Source organism: Saccostrea echinata, unplaced genomic scaffold (genome assembly GCF_033153115.1).
Source record: "Saccostrea echinata isolate AGI-Se365-2 ecotype Australia unplaced genomic scaffold, CSIRO_AGI_Sech_v1 ptg000028l, whole genome shotgun sequence".
In the NCBI taxonomy this organism is placed as follows: Eukaryota; Metazoa; Mollusca; class Bivalvia; order Ostreida; family Ostreidae; genus Saccostrea; species Saccostrea echinata.
The window spans coordinates 8,939,283-8,952,047 of record NW_026889777.1 but is presented as its reverse complement, the minus strand read 5'-3'; the positions used below and the strand labels follow the sequence as shown (position 1 = coordinate 8,952,047).

Below are 12,765 nucleotides of genomic sequence, written 5' to 3'. Positions count from 1 at the left end.
TTGATATACTATAGTGATAACTATGACACTATAGTGAACACTTTAAAAACTTTGATTTACTATAGTGATTACTTTGACACTATAGTAATCACTTTGAAAACTTTGATTTACTACAGTGATAACTTTGACACTTTGATTTACTAGAGTTTTTGTTAGGGAATATAAATAAATAATCTGAAAGCAGCGTCATGTAAATAATTCCCAAATGGTTAGGTTAGAAAAACATGCCAATGCAAAAAAGCAACAGAAAGTCAAAGAAATAAAAGAAAGAGAGAGTCAAGGATTTAATTGTCTTCGCAAAATATGCAGAAAAACCACAGGAAGTGAACTTTATAACGTAGTATCCTCATATATAGTGTATATAATGTAAATATCTTCCTCTTAAGAACAACAGGACAACAAATGATGATTTTAGAATAAATGTATCTAATGTAACGTAAAATTAACTGTTCCTATGGTTGGAGAAGATAAGCGATTAAACCAGATATGTTTATTTTAAGAAATACATAAACTTGTGTCAGAACAACAAGTATACAAATTACAAACTTGACAACAATCATCAATATACTATAGACCAAATTATTGAAATTATGGAATGAGTTACTTATTCAGGAAGAGACTTTTGCTTAAATTGTTGACCATGGGTTTCTTGTGTGTGTTTACTTTAAATTCAATAATCTGTCAAAGAATAGGTGTGAACAGCTACCATCATGATTGGAATATATAACTTACACGCGCTTTCTTTCACATCTTTATTGCTTTAACCAGATAAGGGTTTCGAGGCCAAAAATTTTAAAAATGTTATTATTTCATTTTATACAACCTTTTCAAACGATGAATTAAAGACCAAGCTTTTTGACATCATAGACTATTGCTCCTTCAATAAAAATGGAAAGCGGGAATTTTATTATCTGTGATTGATCAACTTACTTTAAATAAGATCATTTTGATTCCACATATAAATACTCTGAAGTGTATACTAGAAAGATGCTTGAGTTCCTTGTGGACAATAATTAGCTAGTCTTTGGATATCAATCTGAAATTTAGACGTCCAAACATATAACCCACTGTGTGACTGTGTATAGTTTTACTGTTAATCATTGGGTTTATTTAAACAACAAGAGAAGTTTGAATTTAGTGTGAACATTGTGTAATATTTTAAAGTTGACAGGTTCTAATTCTGAGTTATTTTCAATATTCTGCTTGCTTGAATATATAATTATTCGTTTATCAGATTTAATTATCTGTAGATTAAACATAGAGAGTTCTTAAATGCATACCGAAAAGTCACCAGATGAAATAAATGTTTCGCATAATGTTTGTGGATCAGATATGATCTAAATTTAAAAATGTCCCCTTTGTAAAAGTTTTTGCATTTATTTACATTATTTTGTAGACGTGAATTGTTCTTCATTTAATTTGTAAAAGATTTTGATTTTTCAGCTCACCTGAAAGATAAACTTAGAACCTAATTTCGGACAAATTGGAAAAATTTGCTTTAAAGCATTGCTAGTTGAAGATGATGAAAGTTTGTTAAAATAAAGGTTCATGCTCTTTTCAGAGTACACAGTGGTCTGTACATAATTAAACGACAGAATCAAGAAGAAACCTTCTCAAAAATAACTTCGCTAAAAAAACTACCTATTCACCACTTAAATTTATGTTCAAATCATTGCAAGAAGAGATAAAAAGGGGCCACAATTATAGGTGATCAAAGTCCAAATAAGGAATCTATATCAAAATGTTCTTCAATGAAATATATGGAGATAACGAACAGTATTCAAGCTCAAAAGTCCATTAAACAACACAAAATAGGAGCAGAGCAAACACGGACCTCTAAACATCAGAGGTGGGATCAGGTGCCATGGAGGAGTGAGCATCCTCTGCCGACCGGTCACACCCGCCGTGTGCTCCTTGTCATGATCGGGAAATAACAGAAAAATCCGTCGACAATCCAGTGTGTAAATAATGGCCTAACAATTAGTATGAAAGACGTCAGTCAGCATTTCACTCAATGATAAATTGTATTTGCTGACAAGGTCATTGTATCGACCATAGAATTTACGAAATGATGACTTTAAACGAGACAGCTGATATTCTTGTTTCATCAACTTAATGTAAGTCAAGGGAAAATAAAACGTCCCAATGTTGTGAGATTAAATTTTGTTAAAATCCTGATCCCCTGATTGAATCACAGTGAAATGGTACTATACAATTAAATTAAAGAATCTACTTAATTCTCAACAGGGCCACTGTTTATGATATATGTTCTCAAGGACAATAGTTTGATAAAATAGGATGGACTCTTTCAAAAGGGGGTACATTGTAAAAAACGATTGTAAATATCTTTCGATCGAGAATTACAGGGCCACAGATAGGCAGTTTAAAATGCAAGCATGCAAGACATATTGAATCAAATATGGCTCTCAAGGCTAGGTCTGATGAAAAATACATTTTAAATCCAATTGTACATATATCTAAAAATACAGAGATTTCTAAATGAACAACATGGCTAGAATGGCTTATGTATGCACGAGCCTGAATATACAGTAAATAAAAGATGTTGAAACAATGGACTACTGACCGACAGCTATACTAATGCTTTCTCTACTTATATGTGTATTCTCCAGGAAGACAAAGCTGAATCATGTGTTGCCAATGACCCTCACACTCCTGTTGTTTTTTAACCTTTTCTTCATTAACCATCTTTTTGCTAAGCTCATATAGAGTATATTTTTCAAGAAACTGTTAGGCAATATAGATTCATATTTTTCACCTTTTATCCTAGGAACAAGGATTTTTTTAATATAAAAAAGAAAGAGAGTTAACTACGGAAATATATAAAACAGTTTTAAAAAAATCCTAGCAGATATTTTAAGGAATTTGTACATAAGGTTGACAATATTTTCGAATTTCTATTTTTTTGTCAGGTATCAGGACACTTCAAACAAACTAAGCGTGAAATTTTAGTATTTTAAATGGTTTCAAATTTAATACGTATAACAGACTCTTATCATCTTCTGATCGATGTATATATGCAGCTATAGGTTTCATAGAGTGACAAACTAAAATGAGGCAAGGTACCATACTTTTAGAATTAGGGCTAAAATTTATAAGATGTATTTGATTCACGATCTTTTTTATTCTAAAAGCGAAGGATTCATAAACGTTGTCATGCTTCCCAAGGCCTCAAAATGTGTCATACAAAGATAGGAGAGTGAGTCAGACTGAATAGTTTAGAAACTATTAGTCTAAAAAAGTTTTGAAATATATTGTCAGTTGATGCATATTTTGGGATGTGTCAACCGAAAAGAACATCAAAACAATCAAAATTGCAGTTATGACCCTCGAAAGACATATAATTGGGAGTACCACGAAGTTGATCATGTATCAGACCCTGTCTTCGATGCTGATGTTGTATATCTTACGAATATTCATAGTAAAAATTTCTTCAGCAAGCATATTATCCATCTAAAGAAACATCTGAAAGGAATTAAACGGTATCAGTCATTACATCGGTGTGTTTTGAAACAACTATTACATTGAACAGCCATTAACTGTCATTTTTTTTTTAAATTATGTTTTATTTTGAAAATGTTTCCTTGTATACAAACAATATATATACTTACATACCCTGGAATAACTGAATCTGAAGAAACATAAAATTAGGCCATTTACTTGCAAATCAACTTGATAAAAAATAATTTTCTGAAACTTTTGAGTAGAATTTTTAAAAACCTAGAACGTTTTATGTGCCAGTCAATGTACATGTATATAAAGTATTTTATTTTTACTTCCAAATTCTCAACTTCAACACGTGTTTCTTTCTCTATTAAAAAAACTTTTTAAGGCTAAGGCAATTTGTTTTTCTGAATAAACACATGCACACAATGTCGTTCTTTTCTAAATTTAAAGAAATGAATAAGTGAAGTTTACCAATAATGATTAATATAATGTATATTGTGTCAATGCACGTAACTTGTATTTTTTTATTAACTGGTTTTCATGACATCACGAGGAAATACTGTGTCGAAGATATCACTGGAAATAAATTGCTTCTTTTTCACATTTTGTTTCATTTCTAATAAATATGACATTTCAGTACACTTTAAATATTTCAGGCCAAGAAAAAGATTAAGTAGAAAATAAAAAAAATCGAGCATAAAAATATTTATTAAAAATCAATCTTTGCAGCAAGAAATCACACCATGAAATCAGGTAATAATTAAGTATTCAAATAATGAATAAGTATAAACCTCGTGTCATTTCACTCTACTACTTCATGTCAGGATGACATACCCCTCTGCATTACTCGTGTGTTTTTCTGTCTCAGCTGTTTTGTAGAAAGTGAGTGTTAGTGTTTCAACCTCTTGTTCATATCTATTATATTGAAATATTCTGCTTCTAATTATATCCTGTTTCTGTAAAATTAAGTAGGGTAGGCCCTTTCGCTGAAGCTTTTTTGTTGATGTGCATTATAACCTTGTGTAGTAAAGAACAATTATAAAGTGCACTGGCTATAACATGTCGTGGGTACTAAGTATGTATGAGACAAAAAGTTTTAGCCTTCTCTGTATAATAGGTATAGCCCTTATGTGCTCTAATTGGTTCATTAATAGAAACGCCTATTCCTAACCTTCACTCACTTGAGTTCTTGGATAGTAAATGTATTTTCTATAGCATTTTATAAAAACCATGAATAAAAAAAATTATGTAGATTAAAATCCTTTCCTAAATCCATTAATGTTTGATTCAGTATTCACATCATTTAATATCAAAATGGATGGGATTATTGTAAGAACGTTTGAAAAAAATCTTTCTTATTCAACAACTTTCGGAAATTATAACTTAAATCAGGTTATATGTTTGATGATCCCATTTGATGACTATAACTGTTAATCTCGAAAATCTTATGATCTTTTTAGCTCACCTGAGCAGATGGCTCAAGTGAGCTTTTCTAATCAAAGGGTGTCCGACGTCCATCTGTTGTCTGTCGTCTGTAAACGTTTCCACATTTGCGACTTCTTCTCAAGAACCAAATTTCAACTAAACTTGCCACATAGCATCCTCAGTGAAGGAAATTTAGTTTGTTCAATGAAAGGCGTGGCCTTCTTTCAAGGGGAGATAATTAGGAGTTAGTGAAAATTTAATGGAATCTTTATATATATAAATTCAAATGTTGTTAAAAGAAGATGTTAAAAGTTTATGTCGTCACCAAGTATTAATAATCATAAAAGAATATACACGGTTTTCAAATTTTATTTCACTAGCTAACAATTTCTGGTAAATTCAAGCAAATTTAGTTAAAGGACAAAGCAAAATGATCTCCACGTACTTTAATAGTGGAAAGTCAATAGCGATATAAAAAAAAAACATAATTAATTATAATTTTCATACATAAACATACAAAATATCCTGGAGTAGGTGCCAATAAAAAAATTACATCATAAAGGAATTAATGGAGATACGTTAAATACGCAGCTATGTTTAGGCTGTCTGAAGCATTAAATTGCATTCAAAACATATATTACATTTCCAGCTCGCTTTTGCATGATTTCAGTATGTAGCTTTGATTATAAATACAGACAATTTGCACAAAGGGATGTCTCAACTATATATTGGCACATTTGTTGCGATATCACATGACCTGGTTGATCATGTGATGGTCATTTATATTTTTATCAAGTGCTGCAAACAGAGCAAGTGCTTAACATATATTTATTTAAATTTTGTTACATAAAAAAAGTTTGTATCCTAATGTACCTGAAAAGTGCTTAGGAGGAGCCAGAGATTTCATGGGAATCTCAACTTACCTACACATTTGAAGATATTTTCCACTTTTCATCGTAATTTATATCAAAGCGAAGCGATTATACTTCCATCCCAAGCAAGATTCATTTATAGAACATTCTCCTCTTATGGATTTTTCACAAAATATTTAACTTTAACCATAATTAATCACTTGCCCCAACTTGTTATATACACAAATATACATGTAAATTCTATCTTTAACCACTTTCCTATAAACCTTAACCTACCTGCGTACAACAATTAAAAATTCTTATTGTAATAACCTCAATGACACAACTACTGGGTTAATTTACACTGTTGATATGACAACATGCAGAGTCCTGTTCACAGACGAGACTTCATAATAAATGTTAATGATAACAATGACAAGACGTCAATAGCCATTTAATTTCCGAAAGCCTCTTTGACCATGTCCAGTTTGGTTACGTCGTCGTCAGCGATGAATTGGGCCCAGGCGTCCACTATGTGCTGAACAGTTGGTTGACCCTTGGTGGCCTTGAACAGCTGGTAAGCTTTGGCCACTTGTGCCAAATCCTCTTGACCAAAAACTTTGAGTCCGAAGACGAACTCCTGTTCTTGGATTGGTCGGTCATTATTGTCTGGAACGAAAGCAGCGATATCGCCAAAACATCTCTCCATTTCTTGTCGGAATGCTGCCTTGTCTTTCTGGAAAGATTCTCCTAGGCCAGCTTGGAAATCCTCAAGAGACAATGTTACACCAGGGCCTTTGCGAAAGATATAAGTGTTCCACCATTTCGTATTGTCAAAAGTGTTTTCGTTAGCATTATCGCCGATTAACATTTTCTTTATTTCTTCAAACTTTTTCGCAGAAATCTGCATGTCTTCTATCGTGAGCTTATTATCCCTGTCAGCATCTAAGGACTTGAACCATACCGCCCATTTTGTTTTCGGATAGTCCGTTTCTTCTATAATGTATAAAATATAGATAATTATACCGGGTTTCTAAGAATTATTTACACTACCATTTTAATGCGTGAAGGATTATTAATCTTTTTAGCTGTTCAATGATACTGTAAAGACATTTTCATGTTCATTAAAAATGTACTACCTTAAAATATTCAATTATGATTGAGGGAAAAACAAAGAAAAATGAACATTCCGCAGATTTCATGCTTGCTGAAAATCCTCACCAACAAACTCTCATAGAGATTGTATTATGTTATAAAACAATAAGACAGAAAATATGCTTAGATTCGTGGCGTACATGCATTTTTGCTCAGAAAATAAGAGGAATTGCAGTTTTGTCTTATACCACCGCTTATATAACAATAAAATGCAAAATTGAAAAGTAATTGATAAATTGTAGAAATATGTATTCTTAAAGTAATATGGTGGTTTACTTTGCAGTTATTACGGTAACTAGTATACCTGGCATATATATGTACATATATTATCTTTTTGTTTTAGACAATGTTATTGTGAATCTAGAAATCGTTAAAATCTTAGGACTTATCAAGATATGGGAAAGTTTTGTGACCCTGACATCTCTATAATGATAATTATAAAACTGTCCTCATGGGACAAAGACCCCCATAGGGCACCTAAAGAAAGCAATTCTTTAACCACATCTTAATAACAACTCTGCAATCTTTTTTTTTAAAAAAATCTAGATTTGAAATTCTTTAACCGAGTCTCTTGCTCAAAATTAACTGGTCTCAGGTTGTAACACCTCTGGTCGTGAGCCACCTTCGTGTGAGTATGAAAGTTTAAGCTTCCACATCCTAGCAATAAAATTAAATCCTGGACCAAAGAACATTTGACTTCTGTGCCAAGCAATCTTTTCAAAATAACCATGTCTTCAAATCACTCCAGATCTCTTGATCACAAATAAGCTTTGTTCAAAGTATGAGGAATGTAAAGATATACAAAAACATGCTCTGAAGTCCATTTAAACAATGCAAATTTGAGAGCAGAAGAAACACACACCCCTGAATATTTCAGAGGTGGGATTAGTTACAATGGAGGTGTAAGCATCTCCTGTTGGCCGTTTATACCTGCCATGATTCCCTTGTCATGATTAGGTACACGGAATAATCCGTAGACAATGAGAATAATGGCTTAGCATTTATTATTGTATTAAAATGGTCAGTCAACATTCGATTTAGAGATGGATGGTAATTGAAAACTAGAGTGTTCCAAGGAACGCATATATGTCGCCTGTTATGTAGCTTCATTAAAGGTGTAAACAAATCTAAGAGTGGTCAGCTTTTTATTTACTATACTGTAAGCATGATTTTGCGAAATGTTGACTTTTAATTAAACAAAATTGTTAATATCCACAGAAAAGAATTTTTTTCGTAGAAGTTCATGAATGTTTTTGCCACAAAAGAATATAACAAAACAGGTATGCTAATGAAGGCACACGATAAGATGGACTACTCATGGGGATTTCAACATTGTTTGAAAATTTCGGTCTCCAAAGACTTAAACAGACATTGTTAAAAGGGAACTCAAGTATGTTTTTAATATTAGCCTTAAATTAGTTGTGTGTAGAATCAGAATGATTTTTATCAAATCGAGTCTGTAGATGACCAAAGCGAGGCTGTAGATGACCAAAGTGAGTCTGTAGATGATCAAAGCGAGTCTGTAGATGATCAAAGCGCGTCTGTAGATGATCAAAGCGAGTCTGTAGATGACCAAAGCGAGTCTGTAGATGATCAAAGCGAGTCTGTAGATGATCAAACCGAGTCTGTAGATGACCAGTCATGAGATACATGTATGACAATTTGCGAATTTCATTAGAAACAGTTGTTAATGATCTCAAAAAGCAAGTTCTTTATTTAATTTATCGTGGTGAATGGTCGTATAAAGTGTTAGATAATACTTTTTTGGTCCTATTAATTTTAGGAAAAAAAAGTGTGATTTCAAATTTTCTTAACTTTTTTTTTCATTATACAGTATTCACACTTGATTAACACCAATCCTCGAATATGTATGTTTATAAATTGCATAAAACCTTTTAATACTTATTGTAAAACAATTTATTTTTCCTAGTAAATATCAAAGTGTTCCAAAATAAAATTTGGATGCTGTGCTAAAGGTGATCGCAGATAGATTTTTTTTTTACAGAAAAGCTGTAGATATGATGAATTGTAAAATATCTGTGATACATTGTAATTGACAAAGGTTATATACTTCTAGTTCTCTTCCGATTCAGAGGAAATGTTAAAAATTCGAACTAATTACTGATCGTTTTGTATTATCTTTAATAGAACAATTGTTTCTCTTGCTGATCTCCCCTTTCCTTTCCCCCCAAAACAACTATACATGTGTATTTGGTATTTGTAGATATGATATATAAGGGGTCATTTGAATTGTATACTTGTGTCTAAAGATGAAATGTACTATGTATACGTGTGGAAGTTTTCACAAACAAAACTCCTCGAATATGTAGTGGCATAGTACTGCTTAACTATCTCCTTCACTTCTGATAATATTTTCGTGAGGAGTAAAGAAATAGATTTGGTAGAGCAGTTATTTTAAAAGATTTGAATTTTACATTCCCAAGACCTCCCGACACTTTTAAACCCTGTAACCCTGACCTTGTTAGCTCACCTGAGCTGAAAGCTCAAGTGAGCTTTTCTGATCACCCGTTGTCCGTCGTCCGTCCGTCTGTAAACTTTTCACATTTTCAACTTCTTCTCAAGAACCACTGGGCCAATTTAAACCAAATTTGGTACAAAGCATCCTTGAGTAAAGGGGAGTTTAAATTGTTAAAATAAAGGGCCAAACCCCCTTACAAGGGGAGATAATCAAGAAAAGACAAAAATAGGGTTGGGTCATTAAAAAATCTTCTTCTCAAGAACCACTGGGCCAGAAAAGCTGAAACTTATGTGAAAGCATGCTGGGGTAGTGTAGATTTTAAATTGTTAAAATCATGACCCCCAGGGGAAGGGTGGGGCCACAATAGGGAATCCAAGTTTTACATTGAAATACATAGAAAAAATCTTTAAAAATCTTCTTCTCAAGAACCATTGGGCCAGAAAAGCTGAAACTTATGTGGAAGCATCCTGATGTAGTGTACAGTGTAGGGAACTAATTTTGTTACATAAACCAGCATCAGCATAAGCATTAGTAGCATCAGGATTGAGCTAGCATCAGCATCAGCATTTTAAAAACAGCATTACCAGGATCAGCATCAGCAAGCAAAGGATAAAACCAGCATTGACCTACATAAAATCAGTATTATCCTACTAGCATCAGAAAATCAATGAGTTTTAATTCAGTAAAAAAATAAAAAAGAAAGAAAGAATATTGATTAAAGTATTCACATTATTTATACATAGTGAGATATTATGATCAAATAATTGTAAAAGGCACTTTTATTGCTTTAAACGGCAATGCTGAAATTCATTATCTACTTCCGGTAGCATGATGCTACTTCCGGTAGCATTGACCTAATTATAAAACAGCATCAGGATAAGGATTACTAGCATTAAATCAGCAAGCAAAAGAAGCATTCAAATCAGCAAGCAAAGGAAGCATTCAAATCAGCATCGATGCTGTAACAAATTTAGTTTCCTGCACTGTAGATTCTAAATTGTTAAAATCGTGACCCCCGGGGGAAGGGTGGGGCCACAATAGGGAATCCAAGTTTTACATTGAAATATATAGAAAAAATCTTTAAAAATCATCTTCTCAAGAACCACTGGACCAGAAAAGCTGAAACTTATGTGGAAGCACGCTGGGGTAGTGTAGATTCTAAATTGTTAAAATCATGACCCCCGGGGAAAGGGTGGGGCCACAATAGGGAATCCAAGTTTTACATTGAAATACATAGAAAAAATCTTTAAAAATCTTCTTCTCAAGAACTATTGGGCCAGAAAAGCTGAAACTTATGTGAAAGCATCCTGATGTAGTGTAGATTCTAAATTGTTAAAATCATGACCCCCGGGGGAAGGGTGGGACCACAATAGGGAATCCAAGTTTTACATTGAAATACATAGAAAAAATCTTTAAAAATCTTCTTCTCAAGAACCATATGCCAGAAAAGCTGAAACTTATGTGGAAGCATCCTTGGGTAGTGTAGATTCTAAATTGTTAAAATCATGACCCCCGGGGGAAGGGCGGGGCCACAATAGGGAATCCAATTTTTTTATTGAAATATATAGAAAAAAAATCTTCTTCTCAAGAACTACTTGGTCAGGAAAGCTAAGACTTTTGTAGAAGCGTCCTGAGGCAGCGTAAATTCTAAACTGTTCAAATCTTGACCCCTGGGGGTAGGGCGGGGCCACAATAGGGAATCCAAGTTTTACATTGAAATATATAGGAAAAATCTTTAAAAATTTTCTCCTCAAGAACCTCTTGGCCAGTAAAGCTGAAACCTATATGGAAACATCCTGGGGTAGTGTAGATTTTAAATTGTTAGAATCAAGACCCCCATGGGTAGGGCGGGGCCACAATAGGTATTACAAAAAGGTAGTCTGGTGAAGAGCAGCAGGGCCAAAGTTATTCAGGTGAGCGTTGTGGCCCATGGGCCTCTTGTCTATAATACCTTTGTTAATTGTCATGACATATCCTATGATCACAATTAACCCTTGGTCTAGTATTATCTTCTAAATTCATTCAATTACAAAATTTATGGTATGGACAAGATTTTTTAAATCAAATCCAGTGAACCTGACTTTGACCAATTCATCAAAACACAGCTAAGCTTATTCCACTTCTTCAGGTTAGAAACAAACTTTGCGCCTAGTATAGCCTTCAAATTATTTGATTCAAAATAATACCATAGCAAGAAATTTACTTTTTTGAAATATGTGTCCTTAACCTTGTATAAATGAACCTGAGTATAAGGTTAAGAAAATACACCCGAGTTATCATGCAGGAATTTTTTTACTCAAGTAAACACGCTTCTACTGTTTTTTTCATTTCAATGTCAGGTTAAACACATTACTTTTGAACACTGTGATCATGATCTCAGTAGTATTGTACATTACAGTCACCCTTATTACGAGCACTAAAATTTAGTGAAATAAAATGTGGTAAAAGATGGAAAACAAAGAACTCAGTATAAGTGTGAAATCTTGGCGCTGGGCACTTAAAAGATGTAAATTTCTTGAAACAATAATTGATTAACAAAATAGTACACTGAAAGCAAACACGATACGACATTGCAGACTCTTGTGGATCCGACGAATAGATATTAAATTGATTGATTGTATGGTGTATAACGTCCCATTTGAGAATTTTTCTTTTATATAGAGACATCACCCTATACCGGTAAAGGGCTTCAAATTTAGACATATATTCGGCACTCAGGGACATTGAGCAGTGAGGGTTCTTTATAGTGCCATCGTCTACCGTGACACAGAGCCTCGATTGTTAAGGTCTCACACGAAAGACCGTGAATTTCACTTCTAATGCCGGACGCTTAACACAGTCACTACCTATGTTTACGTCTAAATTATGACGCAATGCATCAATCGAAGATCGAACCCAGGCCTTCCGATCAAAAAGCGAACGCCGTACTACTAGACTACCATGACGGTACAGTAGATATTAAGAAAAAAAGTGATGCTTAAAAGCACATTCCGCCTATTATCTTTCATAATTATGTTCATGGCAAAGAAAACAATAAAGCTTGTAACTGAGTACATAATATAATGATCCTGTGTAAAGTGCTAAAATAGATTTTGATGAATTATGCCACTGACAGAGCTCACTTTAAAAAAAATTAACTATATCGAATCTTTGTAATCCATGTTATTGCGAAATATCTGAAAATGACCATTGGGGGAATGTGAATGAATTATAAAGATATATTTATTACATTTTCATCAGTGAAATATTGCAATTTATTCGATCAATATGATTGATATTTCAACAGAGGTGTTATTTTCACTGTGCAAATCACAAGTTTTCATCGTAAAAATAATAAATTCTATGTGAAACTCTCCTTCGATCTTTCACTAAGAGTGCGAAAGAAAATAC

At 33.1% G+C, this 12,765-nt stretch overlaps 1 protein-coding gene across 1 annotated transcript; it reads right to left on the bottom strand.

Annotated features, from left to right (window-relative positions):
• Window positions 1-6,195: 6,195 nt before the first annotated feature.
• LOC133193980 (uncharacterized) lies at window positions 6,196-8,539 on the bottom strand. The gene is made up of 2 exons (XM_061329892.1): window positions 8,365-8,539; window positions 6,196-6,737 (listed from the first exon to the last, which is right to left on the bottom strand). The coding sequence occupies exons 1-2, from the start codon at window positions 8,537-8,539 to the stop codon at window positions 6,196-6,198; spliced, it is 717 nt and encodes a 238-aa protein (XP_061185876.1).
• Between the last annotated feature and the right edge of the window lie 4,226 nt (window positions 8,540-12,765).

Bases quoted from the DNA above. Each gene is read 5' to 3' on its own strand.
- LOC133193980 (XM_061329892.1), bottom strand. From the start codon at position 8,539: ATGACTGGTCATCTACAGACTCGGTTTGATCATCTACAGACTCGCTTT. The intron at 6,738-8,364 runs GTCATCTACAGA...TATACATTATAG, and splicing joins TCATCTACAGCCTCGCTTTG to AAGAAACGGACTATCCGAAA.